Raw genomic sequence first — 21,653 nt, forward strand, 5'->3', positions numbered from 1 at the left:
TTTTCTAAATCAGTTTCATTGAAGCACAGCCATAGCCTCTCATTTATGGATTGTCTAGGGCTGTTTTCAAAGTACAATGGCAGAGTTAAGGAGTTGTGACAGCGACCACAAAGCAGAAGATACTGACTGTCTGATCCTTTACAGAAAAAGTTTATTGACCCCTCAGTTTAGGGAAAAAATATCTATTGCCACAAAAAGCAAACCCATTCCCCCGGCCCACCCCCGCAAAAAAAAAATTCTAAAAAAAAAAAAAACAACCCATGACAACAAAATCCCCAAGCTTTCATCACATTTGAAGTAAACAAATTCTCAGGACAGAAAAATGTTACTTAGAAATTTTCAGTAACATCTTGAACACAAAACTAAAAACCAAGAATATATGAGATCAGAATGATTTTAAAAAATCAACTCATTTTTTATTTCACAAAGCATACCTTTGATACATCCACACGCATCACTGGCTACCTTTGCTTTGAAAATTTATTCATCTCGGCCATGACAATGCATCCCTTAAGGGTTATTTCTGATGCAGACTTTCTATTCCTAACTAAGCAGAATCTGAACTTTTCTAGAGAAAGGAGAGCTTTCGAAGGTGCAGCTCTGGAAGCACCAGCACTTACCTGACATTTGGAGAGTGAGGATGCCACCGGGGCTGGCTGGGATGGATATTAGGATGATACTGAGGCTAGAAATGAAACACCAAACTTGATTATTTGATGACCTTTTAATTTCAATGGTCCTCATTCACTTTGTCTGTTCCTGGTATCCACCCGAGGGGCTGGGGGACTAAGAACGGAAAGGCTATAGACCCTGGCTAGGGGGTGGATGTTTCCCAGGATGATCACGTTTCCCCCTCTGACAAAGGCTGGGGGCTGGAACCCAGCGCGGGTTCTTGCCCTCTTCAGAGGTGGCTCCCTGTGAAGGGGATGGGAAGCTGCCCTTAGAAGGTGACAACACCGGCCTTGATGGGGGTCGTCCGGAGTACCAGGGACAAGCTGTATTCATCTTCCCAAGGGAAGAGGCGGAAGGTGTCAGAGAGATGGGGAGAGTGGGAGGCAACTTCTCTCTTCAGAAACAATTTTTGTCATTGCTGAAAATGACAATGACCATGTGGAACAGTTACATCTGCACACAGACAAGGACTGGACAGGGATGCTAAGTGAAGCAGCAGGGCCGTGGGTGAAGGTTTTTTTCTTTCTCTCTGGTTTATACAATAAAAATAATCTTCTAAAATGCAATCCAAAACAAAATACCAAAACAAACAAAACCATCCAGAGCGCTTATCATCCTGATAAAACGGGAGGGAGGAAGGGAAAGAGTTCGAGAAGAAGGGATGAGGGGAGGGAGGGAAGGAAGGCAGGTAGGAAAGGAGAGAAGAAAGAAAAAGAAGGGAAGGGAAGGAAGAAAGAGAAAGAAGAGAAGGAAGGAGGTTGAAGGTGGTCTTTTTTTTTTTTTTTTTGACAGAGTCTCGCTCTGTCGCCAGGCTGGAGTGCAATGTCAGTATCTTGGCAACCTCTACCTCCTGGGTTCAAGCGATTCTCCTGCCTCAGTCTCCTGGGTAGCTGGGATTACAGGCACGTGCCACCACACCCCGCTAATTTTGAAGGAAGTTGTCCATTTTAAAAAGAGAACACAGACCCTGTACTCAAAAATGGACCGAGGTGCAGCCCTAGCTGGGTAGGTAGCAGCCTGCCTCTTCACTTCTGGCCTGCAGAGGGCAGTGGTCCTAGACATCAGCAGAAGTCAGGGGCTTCTCAAGGCTCAACCTCCTAAGGGGCAAATTAGGCCCTCCTGACATTTAAGTCACTACAGTCTTGCCACTGTTACTCTTTTAATTATTTCTTCCCCTCCTTCTCAGGCTGCTTTGGTTAATAAGCAGTCGCCTGCTCTCTGGCACAGAGAATCTCAGCAGTTCTGTTCGTTCCATTTTCATGGACCTGAGATGCCCTCCCTGCCTGTTCTGTATTCAAGCAGCCTTTCCTTTCTCCTTCAAAGACGCCTGTCAGCAAGCAGACTCTGCAGCCCCCGGAAGGACATGCTGCAGGAAAAGGAATCTGGAGAAAATACTTCAGTAGCAGGATCTAGGAGCTGACCAGGGCTTTAGCATCTCCCTGGCGCAATCTCTGCATATTTCTCCTTTAGGGGCTACAGAAACCCAGAGTTTAGATGATTTGCCCAGAGTCTAACTGTTCCAGGTGTTTTGATCACATAGACAGGCCCAGAATGAGGTTCCATTCATTGGCTGTTCAACAATACAGAGAGGCTGACCTAGAACCGGACCCTCTATGTTTTTCTCTGGCTTTAAACACAACCAAATCAGATTCATCAGAGACAGGTGGGAACCTTAGCCACAGACCTGGAAAAAGATTTTGGAAACTCCCTTGGTCTCCTCTGGCAATTTATTCACATTCTCAACTGTCAAGGAGTACTTTAGTGTTAACCCAGCTGGTTCTCAACTGGTACGCTCATATCCCTCAGAGGGCAACGGGAAACGAATGTGTGCACGTTTGCTTGTCACAGTAACAGAGAAAAAGGAAGCCAATCATCCTGCAATTCCAGGGACAGTCCCAAACAATGAAGAACTCTCCCTCCCCAAATGCCAACGGCGTCCTCATTGAGAACACAGAGATCCATCCTTTGCAGCTGGCTGACCTTGCAGTGCTTGAAATAAGATAAATGCTGCAACACCATCCTCTCAAATACCCTTCACGGTATTCACATGCCAATCAGGGCCACTTCTCAGGACGTTCTCTTCCCGGTCAATTTATTCCTAACCCTTGATAGAACACAAGACCTCTAAGACTGGCAAGGTCCAAAGGACCCGTGGTTGCCAATGATGTTGTGATAACAATGCCTAGATGAGTTTCAGTAGATCTGATTTCAACAATCGCTTCGATGTTCACTCTAAGCAGAAAACGCACAGTGAGAACACACCCTAGGGCTATGCAGAGAGGGCACAGGCAGTGCTCAGCTGCTTTGCTTTTCTAAAATTTTTTTCTCTCCTTCAAGCACTGATCACCTATCAATTACCTGTCCCTACAACTTTTCAGTTACTCACACCTGAAAACCCCTTAACAAAAAACAATCAGTGAGTAAGAAGATTCAAGAACCCTGGGCCGGGCACAGTGGCTCACACCTGTAAACCCAGCACTTTGGGAGGCTGAGGTGAGCGGATCACTTGAGGTCAGGAGTGTGAGACCAGCGTAGCCAACATGGTGAAACTTTGTCTCTACTAAAAATGTAAAAATTAGCTGGGTGTGATGGCACACACCTATAACCCCAGATACTTGGGAGGCTGAGGCAAGAGAATCACTTGAACCCAGGATTATTTAAAAATAGAGATGGGGTCTCACTATGTTGCCCAGACTGGTCTTGAATTCTTGGGCTCAAGTGATCCTCTTGCCTTGGCTTCCCAACGTGCTGGGATTACACGCATGAGCCACTGTGGCCGACTCTGAGTTGGTCTTTGAGAGATACTTTAATAAACTGATAGGAAGTAAAGGAATTCCAGGCAGACGAACATGGGCAAAGAATGGTGGGAAGAAATTATGGGGCAACAATTATGCAATTCCCTGTAAGCTGAACATATGGAGCGTGATGGGAGTGGTGAGAAATAAATAGAGAAGTTGGAACCAGGTGGTACAAGGCTGTGAATGGCCAGAGAGAGAGCCACCCACGGTGGCTTAGGAAGAATGTGCTTGATCTAGGCTGAGCTGTAAACCACACCTTTCATGCTACCAGGCATGGGTGAGCTGGCAGGTGGCACAGGCCCTGGTTGGCCGTCCTGAGAAACAGCAAGACGCCAGCCATGGAAACGTACCTGTGCTCCTTCTTGCAGGTGATGGGCCTAGCACAGTGCTTTACAAAGCAGGTTCTAGAAACCATGTATCTATTCGTGTTAATTTCACCACCACCAAAAAATGGTAAGGGCTGAGGCTAGCGTTTTTTAAAAAAGATATGAAGGGGCTGAGGCTAGTGTTTGTCTTTTTAAATAGATGAGTTCTCACTGTGTCATCTGGGCTGAAGTGCAGTGGTATAATGATAACAGTTCACTGCAGCCTTGAATTCCTGGGCTCAAGTGATCTTCTCGCCTTAGCCCCCCAAATAGCTGGCACTACAGATGTACACCACCATGCCAGCTCAAGACTACTTTTTTTTTTTTTTTTTAATCAGGGGCGTAAGAGGGGAGCAATTCGCAAATAATTTGGGGAAACAATAAATTAAAAAAAAAAACATGTCTTTCTTGCAGGATTTCTCAGTACTTTCATACCTCAATGGACACTAAAATCCAAGAAGGGAAATGAAAGATGCGACATTTCCCAAACATTTGACCAAAACATCCTTTCCTGGAAGCCCATCTCAAGGGACTCATGTTCTCTAGGCCTAAAACACACTTTGACAAAAAGCTGCCTCACTTGGATGCCACTAAGGGGCTGCGTCTGGCCACCCAGAAACTTAAACATATGTCCCTGATGCTTGCCAGCTGACAAGGTTAAGAAAAACAGGCAGTTCAGATGGCCAAGAAGCGGCAGGGGTCAGAAGGAAAGGGCTCTCCTTTTACCATTTTCTCAAAAAAACAAATATTGTTATTATTTCCTCAAAATCTGATTACAAATATGATGACTGCTCATTATGGAAAATTTAGAAACTTTACGAAAACCTTTATTTTTATTTTTAAATTTTCCTTCTTTAAAGAAAACCTTTAAAAGCAGTATCTTACCTGGTAATTATGGACTTCTGGATTTGTTTTAGAGCTAAAAAAAAAAAAAAAAAAGAAGAAAACAGAAAAAAAAAGAAAAGAAAAATAACTTAGGTTGTAGAGTGGCATTATTACTGATTTATTTAACAATCATGAACTATTCCTATGTGCTACATACTCTAATAGGAACTTCCACATAACGACTTTTTTTTTGGTCATTGGCTGTTTAAATGAACATATAACAAGGAAAACCACAGACAGCAACTTTCACTCGTCCTTTTAGAGCTCACAAACAGAAACAGTAGGAAATATTCCAGAATGCAGTCTCAATGTCATATTTTGGTGACAAAAAGGAGGTCCTGTTTCAGTTGGGCAAACCAAGTAATTTTACTCCCATTTTAGGAGTAAATTGCTGGGAGACCCCACAGCACCGGCACCAGAAACTCCAGTGATGCGCAGAGCCTCTTCCCACGGCAGGGGGAGGCACCAGTCCCTCCTGAGCATCTCCCACTGGGTACTGTGGTGGGAGCCACATGTTGGGTCCCCTTGCTATTAAAACTACTGTCAATAATCTGGCCACCACTTTGGAATGTTCTCTCCAGACAAGACTCTGTACTGGGAACTTCACATCTGTTATTATTTAATCCACACGACAAGGCTATGAGGTCAACAAATGTGACCACCTCGTTTTACAGATAAAGGAACAGTTGCCTAATAGAGAGTTGGGAAACCTGTTCAGGGTCGCCTGGCTGGTCAGTGGGAGCCAGGCCTAGAATCAACACCTACAGAATCCTAAAGCCTGTCTTCTTTCTGCTAAACCAACTTGGCTCTTAGAGGGACTGAGAAAAGGCTCAGGGCTCCTCATGCATGATCGTATTTTGATGGAATCTTTTTGTTTAAGAGATGAGATCTCACATGTTGCCCAAGCTGGTCCTGAACTCCTGGGCTCAAGCAATCCTCCAGCCTCAACCTCCCAAAGTGCTGGGATTATAGGCATGAGCCACTGTGCTTGGCTGATAGGATCTTAAATGTTAAAAATATATATATACAGGCCAGGCATGGTGGCTCACACCTGTAATCCCAGCACTTTGGGAGGCCGAGGCGGGTGGATCACGAGGTCAGGAGATCGAGACCATCTGGCTAACACGGTGAAACCTCGTCTCTACTAAAAATACAAAAAATTAGCCGGGCATGGTGGCGGGCACCTGTAGTCCCAGCTACTCAGGAGGCTGAGGCAGGAGAACGGCGTGAACCCGGGAGGCAGAGCTGGCAGTGAGCCGAGAACGCGCCACTGTACTCTAGCCTGGGCGACAGAATGACACTCCATCTCAAAAAAAAAAAAAAAATTTATATATATATATATATATATATATATGGACAGAGCAGGCAATCATTATTGCCAGGAGGTGTGCTTGAAATCAACTGTTATTGCTGGCTTCTCCAACACTGAGAGGCAAACAGATCATTGTTATAAGTCTTGCTTGGGGTCTAAATGGCTCTGTGTTCCGGTTTTCAGGGAGGACCAGTACACAGAGCTAGGCTCTGGGCCAGATCACCCCTGGCTGGACCTCATCAGGTAAGTTAAGCGTTCCGCAAGGTGCTATTTTTCTAGTAGTACCTCTGGAGCCCAGAGCACAATTTCATCCACAGCTCCCATAGCAATCCTACTCACCCCGGGATCCCACAGGCTGTGAAGAGCAATTGAACAGCTGCGAACAGCAGTTATTAGCTCATTTGTTCCTAAAGGGTGTATTTACCAGGGCTTTTTTTTTTTTGGCAGAATTTTTTTTTTTTTTTTAGTTTGTTTTGGTTCCCAATATATAATCTCCACTAGATGCTGGGAGGAAAATGTAATTTTATTAGGGAGAAACAAGCAAAACAATCACTACCTTAGAGAGCAAAGGAAAGAAATTGGGGCTGTAACTTACAAGCCCCAGAGAGTTAAAAGCAAGACACCCCAACAGGCTAAGAAAGGTACAGATACCATTTGGCATACTATCTGCCAGAAGGATCCTAGAAATGGGGTGAATCTAGCGACCTACAACTAACCCATCCAGAATACTGCAACCTCCTCCCACCCTCCGGGGCAGGGGGCGACACAGAGCAGTTCAACAGGACCCCTGAGCCCCTTCATCAGATGCTGAGAACAAAACCCAGAGACAAAAGGCAGAACGACACTGAAAGTAGGATTTGGAATCAGAGATGCGAGGTTGAGTTTCCCCCTGTGTAATATGAGGGACCAGCTGTGTTCTCTAGAACCCTGGGTTCCTCGAAGGTGCCCTGGAGCTATGGGGTGGGAGGAGTGGCAGAAGAGCAGGCAGGAACTGGCCTCTCCCTTCCCACTCAGCTTCATCCAGAGGACCTCCACATTTGTCTGTTCTGTGTTTTGGGCTTTGACATCAGGTTTCTTCTACAGGGTGAAAATCAGAGGGTAAAACAGTTTGGAAAAACACTGATCTAGCCCAACCTCCTGATTTGCAAAAAAGAAAACGGAGGCCCAGAAGTAGGAAGGCCTAAGTCTCCAGAGCTGGGTTAGAACACAGCTGGTACCTGGAGGGAGGGCTCCTGATGCCTCAGCCAGGGCTCTCCTTGCTCACCGGGGTATCTGCAACCCGCTCCACCCTGTGCCACGTTTTGCCAACTGTCCTGACTGATAGTGCATGGCACAGTCAAGCTGTGCCCATCTCAAAGACCACCCTCTCAGCTGCCTTGAGACCTGCACCTGGGAGGACTGAGAGCCTAACGAACCTGGCCTACCTACCAGCGGCTGCAGTTCAGACCAAAGGTCCAAACAATCCAAGTCTGTGGTTCTCTCACATGACAGCTTGTCTACTTAACAAGCCAAAACTCACATAAGACAGGCAGTTGTTTCAGAGAGAGCAAGAGAGGTATATGCCAGGCAGACTCACCTGGGCAGCTTTAAAAACAAGCTATATGGGTCCCACCCTGAGAGACTGATTCAATGAGCCTGGGGTGTGGCTGCGGAGGATGTTTCAGATAATTATGCTCACTAGATCATTCTACTATACAGGCAAGACCCTGGGCACCTGTGCCAGGGAAGAGGCCCGCAAAAACTATACCCCTTGGGCCGAATCTGGTCCACTGATATTTATAAGTAAAGTTTTATTGGAATGCAGTCACTTTCGCTCATTTACATATTTTCCACAGAGGCTCTCTAGCTACAACAGCAGAGCTGACTAGCTGTGAAAGACACAGCAGAGCCTGCAAAGTCTCAAATATGGACTATCTGGCCCTTTACGGAAAATGTTTGCTGAATCCTGTGTTGGCAATTTTCACTCTTGTGGTAAGTTCATTTTCCTGCAGTAATTTCAGTAAAGGTGTTTAATGTCTTCTATGATGTAAAACCTGCACGTCACTGAGCAAATCTAGCATCTGCTCTCATCCAGCTTTTGCTTGGGAGCAAGGCCTTCCTCTCCCAGCACTGCCTGCCACGCCATGAGCACAGCGTGCTGCACACAGGCCTCTACCTTTCCCACCCACTGTTATCATAAACAAAGCACACAGCTACTCAAACAAAGCAGCTGTGTTTTCCAAAAAAACCAAACTGTCTTGGAACATTATATTGTGTACTTATTGAAAGCCACGAGCATGGAATAGCCAGGCAGCAGAAAAAGGGAAAAAAAAATTACCAGATGACACACTTTCTGATTTCATTGTAGTAAGGAAAAAGTCAACATTGCAAATAAATACGATCCTTAGAGAGGAGAGCTGTGCTCTAGAGCTCAAGGACACTCACCAGAGCTGGGCTGCTATCACTGGGTTGCTTGCTATAAAGGAAAAACAGAAAGTTATGACATCTTAGAGAACTTTATCGCTTTCACTGTGCAATGACAGATAATGGCCATGCGAGACTTCTACCATCACAGAGCCGTTCCAACCCCAACCCAGGCAGAAATGCACGGTGGCTACTTCTCTTTTCCTCAGGGAGAGTAAACTATCCCTCCCTCTGATTCACTCAGCAACCATCCACTCAGCAGGTTCCCAGGGCTGGGCGCTCTGGGAGGCAGGGACAAAGAGACACAGTCTCTGCTCTCAAGAAGTTCCCTGTCTAGAGACAGAGAAAGGCAGATACAGAGAAGTGGGTAAAAGGGAAAACAGCACACGGTGATCAGGGATGAAATATAAGCATGGGTCTGGACTGAGGGGCCTCGGGGCCGCCGTGAGGGTCTGCATGGACAGAGCCCTGGGAATGAGGTACAGCTTAGCCGCTTACACTCCATTTTGTTTTTAAAAGGATAGATGTGGCAGGGAAAATCGTTAAAAGCTTCACAAAGAAGATGCTAGAACTCTGGCTGGAAAAAAGTCAGTGAAATAAGGGAGAGAAAAGAGGGAGGGGGAAGAGAATCACAGACCCTGGGGCCCAGAAGATCTCTAAAGCCATCTGGTGGGGTCAAGCCACAGGATGTCCACTTCCCTCTGTGACAGCCACACCAGGGGGTCCCTCCCTTTGTGCTGTATACACCTGTAGGGGCTGGGAGCGCACTGCTATCTTGAGACAGCTCTTTTGATCTTTGGAAAATTGTTCCTTACACTGGGCTATTTCTGGACAACTCTGACCCAGTGGACTACACATACCAGCATAATCCTCCTCATGGAACAGAACAGAGAGCGTTCTGGCCCCTTCCTCCCGGGCGCTGTGGTCACCCTTCATCAACCCATCACCCTTCTCTGGACAGGCTCCCTTCCTCTGGCCTCTCTCGAAGGGCAGGACTATCTCCTGTGCTGTGGGCATTTTCCCTCCACTAAAGCAGCTGGGAGTGACTAAGAATTTCAGGTAGTCACACTGTTGCACCATTGGTTCATAAAGGAAAGAATGGTGGGGAACACAAAGTTACAGATTCCAGAAGGGAACAAGTAGAGGTACCAAGTCCCATGGAGGCCCACTAAGTCCTGAGCCAAGAAAAATGCATGGAGTGGCCACAAGGAAATCATATACAGAAGGGGCCAGGAGGCTGGGAGTGCAGAGGCTCTGCCATAAAAGAGCACACACTGAGTGCTAACTGGGTGTCCTAAGTGGGGGAGCAACCTAGTGTAGAGAAAGAAGAGCTACGAGATGGGATCTGGAGGCTGGGATCCAACAGAAATGAGCCTGGCTTGCTCATTCACTGACTGAGTTGTACTGTGTTCCAGGCCTCATGCAGGTATGAGGCCCCAGCTGTAACTGATAGACAAGGTTGAAGGGGTTTGGAAAGGGGAAGGGAGCAGGCATTCTAGGGCCTGGCTAAATTTAAGGACTGTGGGACGTGAGCCGAGCAGCTAAAAGTTTTTCATGTACTTGTACGTGGTCAGAATTCCAGTTAGCATGGGCCTGATGTCCACACTTAAAATTGCAAGATGATGGAGATACAGTATCTTCTATAGGCAAGAAAGGTGTTTCCCTATGATATTCCTGAGGTACCGGGGCTTGAGCCCAGGTCTCAAAGAAGCAAAGAGGCACATGAAAAGAAATATGGAGAAAGGGGAGAAATAAATGAACACATCCAAGGCAAACACTAATGACAGAGGGATGGCGGAAGTGGCCAGGTCCCGTTAAAAGAACACCACTGGGACTATTTTTCCAAAAGCTCCACACTGGAGAACTGCAGGAACTTTCTTCATAAGCTGCTTGATCAAGCTCCTTGAGGGCTTAAATGACTAAAGCATAATGTAAAATTCCAAGACAGAATGAAAAACACACAACCTTTGAACGTTGAATGTCTCCGGGATGGATAACGTTTACTAGGCTTCCTCTCAAAGGTGCTGGTTCTTCGTAACCTGGAGCCATGTGTAGCTTGATATTCTGTCCGCCCACTGGGAAGTAAATATTTTCTTGTGTGTTATCAATATCAGAATCTCAGTACATTACATGTTTTTGAAAGTGCACTTTTATTTCCAAGAGCTCCAATGTACATTTCAACTTAGCCTAAACTCACTTGGGTAAAGAAACACAACGTTTAGCCTTCCATTTGGGAATAAAATCTCCTTTGCCAAGTCCAGGCTACAGTCCAGGGGCAGATATTTCCACCAAAGGACAAAACCTGCAATTTAGGTACCAGCCGCTTGGCTGCACAAACCAAGCAGGTTTGATACATCTCATTAAGAGAACATTGATTTTCGCACAAAATAACCTTTCACGGAACACACTGCATAGACATTTAACCCATCTTTTAAAAGACTGTTATCAATACCCACTTAACTAGGCCTTGGCTTTCTTTGCTATGCCAAGGCAAACATTACTGATTTCACTAAGGCTTTTTGGGTTTCAACCAATGTGACGCCCAGCTGCAGATTCCAGGAGGTTGCTGGTTTCGTCTGATCTACCCCTCAACTGCTTCATTCCAGTCGCTCTTAGTCACCATTTGTCACCTGCTCTGTGTGCCTCTAAGGGGCAATCTCTTCTCCAAACTCCATTCCTTCTTACACTTCTAGACAAGCAGAAAGGAACATGGTCTGAGACTAAGCCTGGGGCAGTTTCCTCCCAGGAGAGAAAAGCCTGCCTTGGCAACTGCCCTGACTGTCCTTCCTGCCTCACTCCACCCGAGTAGACACCAGCATTCTGTGGAGTGTCTCCGGTAACCTCTGCATCCTCCACAGGACCCTGGGATTTGACTGTTTCTCAAAAAGAGCTTGGTCTTCCCCCTACCCCGCCCCCGACCCCTTGGAGCATTTAAAACAAAATAATTCCTTAAACAGAAGTTCATAGCCATTAACACAGTAGAAACATTTGAAATGAGCAAATCTTTTGGCATTTAAATAGAGTTCAGGGATGTGCCATGTGTGGGTAGAGGTTATGAAACCATGTGAAGTTTTAGATATCGTAACTGAGATTCTCAAATGTAAATGGGCCTCAAAAACCCTGGGAGCACATTTTAAATGCACACTGCCAGGCCTTACACATACACACACATGCATAGCCATAGATTCTGACTGCAAAGGTCTCAGATGAGGTTGTTGTCCTCATTTTTAACAAACACCAAGAAAGTTTTCATACACTTTGAGAAAAATGGTTTTAGGATGACAAGGAAAAATGTATCAGAATAAGCTCTCGATGTTTTCAGGCTCTTTTCAGATTCAAATATCTACTCATCCTACCCTGGGTTACATGTTCATATCTGCTCTCATTCTTAATCATCCCAAATTTCTGGACATTGGCATGCAAAAGGCAATACAGTAGCAGTTAGAAATTTAACAGCCAGAGTTCACGGGGTTGAATCTCGGCTCTACCACTTACTGGCTGTGTGTGACTTTAAGCGTAATGCCTCTGGCCCTGGTTTCCTTATCTGTAAAATGGGGATAATCAACCTACCTTATTAACGGTGTGTGAACAGTTCTGGCACAGTGCTGGCCAACAGAACTTTCCAAAATGATCCTGTGTCTATATTATCTAATATGGTAGCCACTAGCCACATGTGGCTTCTTGGCCGCTTGAAATACGACTAGGGATACTGAAGAATTACATTGTAAAATTTATTTCATATTCATTAACTTAAATTGCCACATGTGGCTAGTGGCTACTGTATTGAGCAGCACAGCTCTGACTAAATGTCAGTTATTAACAATTTTGTTATTAGTTCCATTTTATCAATGAGGATGTGGGGGTCAAAAGAGCTTCAGTGACTCACCTTAAGAAAAGTGGGGACAGGACACAAAACCTAAGTTTCTGGACTCAAATCCACTACTCTATTCGGACACAAGAAAGAAATCACAGTAGCCCTCCTTCAGAAGACGTGATCCGTGTTGCAGAAATGGCTCCCTACCTGAATCTGAAGCGAGAGCCCAGCCTGATAAAGTCGGATCTATTGGATTTGCTGTTACCCGGCGTCCGCAGTCGGAAGAACGCGTGGTGCTCGACTGCACACTTCCAAAGGTGTTTGCAGGTCCTGGCACTGTCTAACCGGAACACAAACGTGTGCTCTTGCTCACGTCCCTTAAAGAGGAAGCACAAGGGCCTCGAGTGGGCATTTGCAACCCCAATGCAGGATTCTCACAGCAAAGGGGAAGAAACGGGAGCAAGGCCTACCTGATCATCATCCTCGACCACCACGAGTGTCAATTTGCTCTTTTTAAAATCCATTTTGGTAATTTTAGGCCTAGTCAGAGAGAAAGCATTTTAAAAGCACAATCTGCAGTAAAACTATCTACACATCAAATAGCAGTTTCCTTTCTACTTTTAAAGCTTAGATTGACTAAAAAAAAAAAAATCATTCATTCAAGTGTGATTATCCAGAAGTTTCAGCGCAACTGCCACAGACCCACAACAGCAGCACCGTGTGCTCTGAGGATGAATCTGGGTGTTGCAGATACCCCTCAATAATCATCCATCACATAGAATTCCACCACAAAATAGGAAAAGACATTTTTAATATTAGACAAAACTAAATTACCAAAAGAATAAGCCTATTTTGTTAGCTCCTTCAAAGATTAATATGCCTGTCGGGGTCAGTCCAAGAGAATATTCACAGCCATCTCTTCCCTACAAACAAACGAAGTGACAGTCGGTAGAGGGTTCTAACAGGTCGTCACACAGCAGAATGCAAAATGCAAAAACAGTTTCCTCACCACAAGTTATTTTGTTTGCATAATGTTCATACATTTTTCAGTAACAGCAAAACCAAATTACTTAAACGCACACAGTTCTTACCCTGACAACGTGCATGTCTACCCCATACATTTCCAGCCACTTCGCTTTATTCAGATAGGAGAGTTCCGCCTGGGCAGGGCTCTTTCCCCTTAGAAAAACCAATGGAAATACATGTAAACTGCAACTCGTAAGCCCACAGGATTCTGAAGGGCACGGCCTTTACTATGGAATGTTATGCAGCAATTAAAGCAATGAGGGACGCCAAATTATAGTAATACAAAAAGATTCCCAAGAACTTACTGTTAATTGACTAGAAAGACCACAGAACAGGCTGGGCGCAGTGGCTCATGCCTGTTATCCCAGCACTTTGGGAGGCCAAGGTGGGTGGATCACTTGAGGTCAGGAGTTCAAGACTAGCCTGACTAACATGGTGAAACCCTGTCTCTGCTAAAAATACAGAATTAGCCGGGCGTGGTGGCACATGCCTGTAATCCCAACTACTTGGGAGGCTGAGGTAGGAGAATCACTTAAACCTGGGAGGCGGAGGTTGCAGTGAGCCAAGATCCAAGATCGTGCCATTGCACTCCAGCCTGGGCAACAAGAGTGAAACTCCATCTCAAAAAAACAAACAAAAAAACAAAGATCACAGAACAGTGCTTACAATATGATCACTTAAGGAAACAACAAAACAAACTGTATATGTAAATGCAAAAGGAAAAGACTACAGACTGCCAATGATGGCTTCCTGCAGGGAGGACAGTGGATGTGTAAGTGTGTGGGTGGGGTGTGCCATACCCGCAGACATTTACGTTGCTTCGGTGTTACACAATGAGAATGGACTAATGCCACTTTCCACTAAAATAGTCACAGGAGCTTTTCAGAATGACTGAGGAATAAGAAAAAGTCATGCTAAGCTCCAGAGTCCAAGGGTGACCTGGAGGAGGCAGTGTTTGGGGAAGATGGGATGGGAGGGAGGAAAGGTTAACATCTAGGAAACCCGTGAGTGAGGGGTGGCGTTGGTAGTCCAGGAATGAAAGTGGTGCCTGCAGGGGGAATGGAGGGAAAAAACAAAGGGGATAAATGACACTGCTGGATTTAGGTATGATGATCACATTTCCTGAAATGTAACACTGTACAATACACGGCCTCAAATGTGTATGTTCCTATACAACAGGGTGTATTTCTAAATTTAGTGCTTGTTTCAGAAGGTTCAGGCCCTGAGGTCCCAGAGATGCAGGTATGTGAGAGTGTCTGGGATGCCCTGGGGTGTCACTAAGACAGTGGTGACTCCCCTGGCTGCAATAAACAAATCAGAACCAGGCTCTGTTTGCAGAGAGACAAAAGGAGTGTGGTTTGGTTCTTGCTGCACATCTCTTAAGAGACAGACAGCCAGGCGTGGTGGCTCCTGCCTGTAATCTCAACACTTTGGGAGGCTGAGGTGGGACAATCACTTGAGCTCAGCAGTTTAAGACCAGCTTAGGCAACATGGTGAAACCTCATCGCTGCAAAAAATATAAAAATGAGCCAGGCATGGTGGCATATGCCTATAATCCCAGCTGCTCAGGAGGCTGAGGCAGGAGGATTGCTTGAGCATGGGGAGGTCGAGGATTCAGTGAGCCAAGATAGTGCCACTGCAGTCTGGCCTGGGCAACAGAGTGAGACTCTCTCAGAAATAAAAAGGGCAAGATGTGGGCCTTTGGAAAAACAGGACTGACACAAAGAGAGAAGAGTTGGAGCTGCAGTTTTATGGCCATCAACAGAGTAATTCCACTGGTAGATAAAGGAGTGTGATCAACACTTATTTATGACAAAATAGATATATCAGAATGCTAGACAGTTGCATCGAGGTACCTGCACTCTTTCCATCTCTGGAAGATATCAAATTCCATTGCTTCTGTCTGATTTGGAATGAACCGAAACTCAGACACAAGCTCTGGTGTGTGTTCTGGAAGCTCGCACTCCCCAAGCTCCGCTGTAAGTTTCATAAAAGGGAGGAAAATAGGAGACATTGAATGATTTCAGTTATTGCTGCAACCAGGTCCAAAGGCATTTTGCATGATTATAAAGCACAGGCCCCCCTAATGTATAACTCCCTCCTTTCGGGAAGACTTAACTCTCATTTGGGTAGTCATATGTACACTCAAAATCCTAGAAGCATTCTAATGTCCTCCCTGTCGGGTGATACAGCATCATCCTAGTTATTACTGTCTTTCTCTCCACTGTTGTTCCCACCCAGGGAAGCCCCGGTTACATTTTCCCCACGAAGTGGTAGAACCCTGAATTTCCAATAAAAGGCACTTGCAGGGAATGAGGATCTGCCCAGAAATATCCATTTAACAAGCCTGTCGTTAAGAGTAGGTCAGAGCAGCACTTCAGGGTCTGCAGTGCTGGGGAGGATGGATCAAGAATTCGGCACATGCAGCATCCAGGGGGAAAGTAGGAAGGGGAGGGAGAGGGAGAGGGAGAGCGGGAGGGAGGCAGGGAGGAGGGGTGCGAGGGCTGCAGGAGCAACTGCGGAAAGTCAGGCAGAACCTGGGAGGGAGACAGCTGTGCAGAAAGGAGGGAGGAGCAGCCACACAAGTGATCCGAGCAAGAAGCCCAATTTATGCTGCAATTTGTGCTGCCCTTGCCAAGTCCCCCACAGGATGGAGGGCCTGAGGATACAGGTGGCCCCTCCTCCAGGGATGATGAGAAAATCCACTCTCCCCCACCCTCTGCAACTGAGGAAGCAGACCCCAGAATGAAAAGCAATCCTCTAGAGTTCCCTCTAACACTAGGCTATACCAAGTGTGGACCACACACCAATAGTACTGCCACCCCCTGGGAGCTTGCCCAAAACACACAACCTGAAGCCCCACCCCAGACCTATTCAAGCAAAACCTGCCTTTTAACAAGATGCCCAGGTCACAGGCCTGCACATTTGTTGGAAAAATCACTGCTCTATAATAGTGGCTTTCGAATTTGGGTGTGCATCAGAATCACCTGGTGAGCTGGTTAAAACGCACATCACTGGGCCCCGCCCCCAGAGTTTTTGAATCCCTAGGTCTGGAACCCGGCCTGAGAACTGGCTTTTCTAACAAGTCTCCACGTGATGCTAATGTGGCTACCCTGGAAAACACTTTAAGAACCTCTGCTGCACACATCAGATCCCATCAACTAACACTTCACTCAATTTGCAATCTCTGCAGCCAGGCCTCAGCTCTAGGAGGCCGTGGAGGGTGGTGGAAACAGCTCAGACACAAGAGGGCTTGGATCCCAACCCTATCATAATCTAACTATGTGACTGCAGGCAAGTCACTTAACATCTCTGGGTCTCCGGTGCCTGATTTGTAAAATGGGAATTGTTACAAGAATGAAACAGGAGCACAGGCGTGCAACAGATGAGTGGCCTATTAGTTCTCCCTTCTTCTCCTTTTACCTGGTTTAATTTTTAAATCTACCACAAATTTAGTTCCCAAAAGAGCACAGCCTCCCTGCAGGGCCACTGTATCACAACTCAGGAGGCACCAAGGACAACCACAGCAAGACATGTCTTCAAGGCTCAAGCACAGGGGGAAACACAACCCTTCATTTTATTCAAACCTACAGAGATGCTCTAGTGATCCTTAGAGTTCCAGAAGAGACAGCTCAGCTGTGGTTGAGGTGGAAAGCAGACTGTAGCATTTACTCATGGAATGGGGTTGGGGAGAGGGGGCACGGAGGGACAATGTAACAAGAGCCTCCCCTTGTGTCTAAGTCTTCAGTGTTTTTCTTTTCTTTTCTTTTCTTTTGAGAAAGGGTCTTAGTTGCCCAGGCTGGAGTGCAGTGGCGTGATCACAGCTCTCTGCAACCTCAAACCTCAACCTCCCCTGGCTCAGGTGATCCTCCCAGCTCAGTCTGTAGCTGGGATTATAGGTGTGTGCCACCATACCTGGCTAATTTTTGTATTTTTTGTAGAGACAGGGGTTGCCATGTTGCTCAAGCTGGTCTCAAACTCCTGGGTCCAAGCGATCCGCCCACCTCAGCATCCCAAAGTGCTGAGATTACAGGCATGAGCCACCATGCCCAGCCAAGTCTTTTTATTTCTATCTGACATAACAATCAATTGTATCTTTTTTTTTTTTTTTTTTTTTTTGAGATGGAGTCTTGCTCTGTCACCCAGGCTGGAGTGCAAGTGGTGCAATCTCGGCTCACTGCAACCTCCACCTCCTGGGTTCAAGCAATTCTCCTGCTTCAGCCTCCTGAGTAGTTGGGATTACAGGTGTCCACCACCATGCCTGGCTAATTTTTGTATTTTTGGTAGAGATGGAGTTTTGCCACGTTGGCCAGGCTGGTCTTGAACTCCGGACCTCAGGTAATCCACCCGCCTCAGCCTCCCAAAGTGCTGGGATTACAGGGGTGAGCCACCATGCCCGGCCAACAATTGTATCTTAAAATCACACTGAAATTATGATTTCAGTTCAAATGGATAATTTCTCCAAGAACGGTCACAGAGAACTGACCTTATTCGTGTCTGTCTTGGCTCTGGGGCAAGGTTTTGGTTCTACACTACTCTGTTAAGTGTGGTGGGGGCTTCATTACAATGGGGTGGGATGGTAATATGTGCACCTCATCCTCTGATCTTTCAGGACAACGTACAAGCTTGCAATATTGTGCCAACGGCTTTAGAAGGAAACCTTTCCAGTGGATTAACGGCCTTGCGTCTCTTTTGTCTCATTAGTGACACCCTGACATCTACTGCTGGGCTGTCAAGCCTGATGGTATGACCTCTGGCAGCTCAGGAACTCTAGGGTAGAGGAAAGCCACTTGCTAAGTGGGTGAGTGGCCGGAGTGCAGAGGCCACTGCCATGTTCTCCAAGCCATGCCTGTCATTATAGCACTTGCCATAAAGACTGTCATATCAGAAAAATACATAGGAAGCACTGAGCACTGTATTTGGCACGGATGGCTATAGATGACATTACCATCAACTCTACCACCAGTTTAAAGGCTCTGCCTTTAAAGTTCTTGGCGGGGGTGGGGTGAGGGGGTCTCTCCAATTTCAATAATTCAACTCACTCTGCACTTACCAAGCATCTACTATATGCCAAGTCCCCATTGGATAATAAGAATTAAGAGTCTGGGTGCGGTGGCTCATGCCTGTAATCCCAGTGCTTTGGGAGGCTGAGGTGGGAGGATCGCTTGAGGCCAGGAGTTCAAGATAACAGGAATTAAAAGGTGACTGCTGAAGAATAGAAGTTTCAGGTAATGGGAGCATCCTACGGTCATTAAAAACCATCTCTATGAGTGTACACATGACAAAATACACATACTAAAAATACCAAGTAAAAAAAATCATACAAAAATTTGCAGATGACTGATCAAAATAAAATTTTCAAAAGTCCACTCAAAACTCATAGATAGAAATTCTGGTTGCCTGTGGGTGGTAGGACAGTGGGTTCCTTCCTTCCTTCTGCTTGTCTGATTGGTAGGTTGTTATCCTGATATTCTGTAGTTAAGTGTGTACTAATTTTATAATTTGAAAAAACCTCTCAGTTCCACTTTTAAAAACTGGCCAAATACAAAAGTGAGAAGTCAATTCTCATTATGGTATTCATAAATAATTACTAATTATGAATATGTCATAATCCATAGTCCAGTAGAAGCTGACAAACATGCTGGCAAACGAGTGCAAAACATATGCTTATCTGATGTACTAATGAAATCCCGGATGTGCAGTTACACGTTAGTATTCTCTTAATTAGTGCTAGAGACTTTAGCAAGTGTTTCTTCTGCATCCGAAACTACAAACCGCCAGGGCATCACACAGATAAACGGCCAACACTGATAATCATGCAGGCAGACTTCTTACCATCCAGCTCCCACTCACATGCAAAAACACCCTCTGCACCCCGCCAGTCCTGACATTAATGCTTCCAGCCTGACCTCTCTGCGTGAGCCAGATTCAGGTACTCAAGAACTGCTGGAGCTTCTAGAACCTCTTAGCCAAGGGGCCCAACACAGACCATTTCCTCCACCGGAGCCCACCTCTTCTAACCTCTATCCATCCCCAGAAACAGGCTGAGAATCGTCTCAAACTCCTCCCTCAACACCTAAGTCTAATCACCAAGTCCTTCTCCTTGTACTGCCGATGCTATTTCTTGGTGTGTGTGTGGGGGTGTGTGTGTGTGCGTGTGTGTGTGTGCGTGTGTGTGCATGTGCATGCAAACCCCTGCCCTAGTTAGTTTCCTTTCCATTCTATTACAGCAGCGCCTCCTCACTGGACTCCCAGTCCCAGTCTTGGTCCTGCTCTGATCCCTTCTCCCCATACAGCCAACGTGGCCTTTCTAAAGTGCATATCCAGCCAGGCCTGCTCCCTCTTAAGAGCTTTCAAAGGTGTCACTGCTGACTGCATGAAATTCTTTCTCTTTAAATGGGGCCCGAGGTCATCTACCTGTCCAAATTCTTGAACACTCTGTAGTGTCACTCAACTGCTGCTAACCTCTCTGCACTTTTGTGTCTTGGTTCCTTGACTCATGGTCTTCTCATCCCCACAATGGGCCTTCCTTGTCCAAACCTCCTGCACGTCTCTGTTCCTGAAGGAACTGCACTGCAGTCCTTGCTACTCCTTGCCTTCCTCATTGGACTGCAAGCCACTTGGGGACAGAGACCGTGTCATATTCATTTATATCCCCAAAGCTAAGCACTGGGCCTGGTATACTGTGGACACTCATTTTTTGAAATAAAAAGCAATAACATTAAAATGCTAATTACTACTAAAGATTAATGTACCTTGTAGACAGAGAGCGGCTAACTCCACAGCTGTTTCATAAGGGCATTTCAATCTTGAAAAAAATAAAATGAAATTAATTTGAAATAGAACTTAAGTACAACCATACAAAATGTCATTAAAATCATTTTTCAAAAGGTAGCGATATTTAGATAATGACTTGTATTCTTGGTTATATTTTTGCTGTCTACATTAAAGAATGCAACAAGCTGACTTGCACTACAAATTTCCCAAAGTCAATTCTCATCATAGGGCAAAATAACCCAATGTAGGTATAGTTTCTATCAATCGTGTACAATTTTACTGAATTTGGCAAGAATGGAAAAGTTTGGAAAACAGAATGAAAAGTATTCCCTTTGCCTTATTATTTTTAAACATATTTTAAATTTATTTTATCTTGATATAGTACATGCATCTTTTTTAAAGCTGCCTTCAAATCTTTCTTGAAACAAGGTCATAACGTTAAAAATAAACACACAGACACCATATTGAACACTGCCAGCATGGCTGGATACACTCAGCATTCTAAGTCTATCTAAGGCACAGCCATAGAAGAGTACTACTGCAAATTCAGTGATCTCATTCATACGTAATATTTCAAATTTGGTTAGAAAAATAATAATGACATACATTGGTATAGCACTTCATAGTTTTCAAAGCCTTTTCATTTATATTATCCAATTTGGTCAATGCATCAAGTTTGTAAACCTTTAGGATGGGTGTTGCCAGTGAACTCCCCCGACCCATCTTCCATTTTATAGATGAGGAACTCAGTGTTAAGGGCTCTTGCCCCAGGTCATCCAGCTGGAAGGGAGCAATGTTGGGACTCGAACACCATTCTGCTTTGAAATACAAAGCAGGCTAAACTGCATGTAAACTACAAAGTACTGTACAAATGCAAGGTGTTGCCATTAATATTTTTCCAAACTGAGGACAATTTCTAGAGTTACACAGCCTTTAGTATGAGGAGCACAGTATGGAGAGAGAGAGGTAGAGAGAGAGAGAGAGAGGATTAAAAAAAAGTACACACACTCATAATACACACACCAACCAAAGGTCTGTATTGCATGGCTGAATAAGGCAAATGTATACACTGTACAATCTACTTGTTCTATTGGTCTATGGAGTACATTTCACTGAGGTTTTTATAGCACATATTCTATAGAAAGTTTGCAAATTCGGAAATTACATTTTTAATTTCCTTCAGATTATATTCAAAATCAGAACGTATTCTTGTCAATAGCAGGGGTTACTTTTTAGACTCAATATAGCCTTAGTTTTTCATGTAATAGAAAATATTCAATACAGATGCTGAAAAATGACACAGTTATAAGAGCTATGCCTGTTGAAACCTCCTATCTTTATGGTAAATTAAGACTGCATGCGAAATCAACCACTTCAGTGCCAATGCTTCTTGTGCTCAATGATCACTGTGTGTTGCCAGAGGCCTTAGTATTTCAAAGCCATTTTTAAGAGGAGAAAAGGAAGTGAGATGAGATGTCTAAAACTTTCTATTGGAATCAGAACATAACGTCTTTCCATTACATATATGCAGATGGTGATGAATGACACTTTTTGACTGTCCAAATACTTGTAAGTGTATACATACTAATAACGTATCTTGC

General features: G+C 45.1%; 1 protein-coding gene across 4 annotated transcripts in view; it reads right to left on the bottom strand.

Annotated features, from left to right (window-relative positions):
- Window positions 1-21,653, bottom strand: part of EPB41L4B (erythrocyte membrane protein band 4.1 like 4B) — a 150,805-nt gene that overhangs the window by 72,897 nt on the left and 56,255 nt on the right. For all 4 annotated transcript variants that reach the window (XM_054520416.2, XM_054520417.2, XM_024252799.3 and 1 more), the window contains exons 6-15: window positions 20,031-20,083; window positions 15,132-15,252; window positions 13,341-13,428; window positions 13,084-13,172; window positions 12,720-12,789; window positions 12,457-12,626; window positions 10,401-10,510; window positions 8,457-8,487; window positions 4,721-4,754; window positions 621-685 (exon numbers count right to left, since the gene is read on the bottom strand). In XM_054520416.2, coding sequence (XP_054376391.1) covers window positions 621-685; window positions 4,721-4,754; window positions 8,457-8,487; window positions 10,401-10,510; window positions 12,457-12,626; window positions 12,720-12,789; window positions 13,084-13,172; window positions 13,341-13,428; window positions 15,132-15,252; window positions 20,031-20,083 — 831 coding nt within the window. The remainder of the gene's footprint in view (window positions 1-620; window positions 686-4,720; window positions 4,755-8,456; window positions 8,488-10,400; window positions 10,511-12,456; window positions 12,627-12,719; window positions 12,790-13,083; window positions 13,173-13,340; window positions 13,429-15,131; window positions 15,253-20,030; window positions 20,084-21,653) is intronic.

Source organism: Pongo abelii, chromosome 13, assembly GCF_028885655.2.
Source record: "Pongo abelii isolate AG06213 chromosome 13, NHGRI_mPonAbe1-v2.0_pri, whole genome shotgun sequence".
Lineage (NCBI taxonomy): Eukaryota > Metazoa > Chordata > Mammalia > Primates > Hominidae > Pongo > Pongo abelii.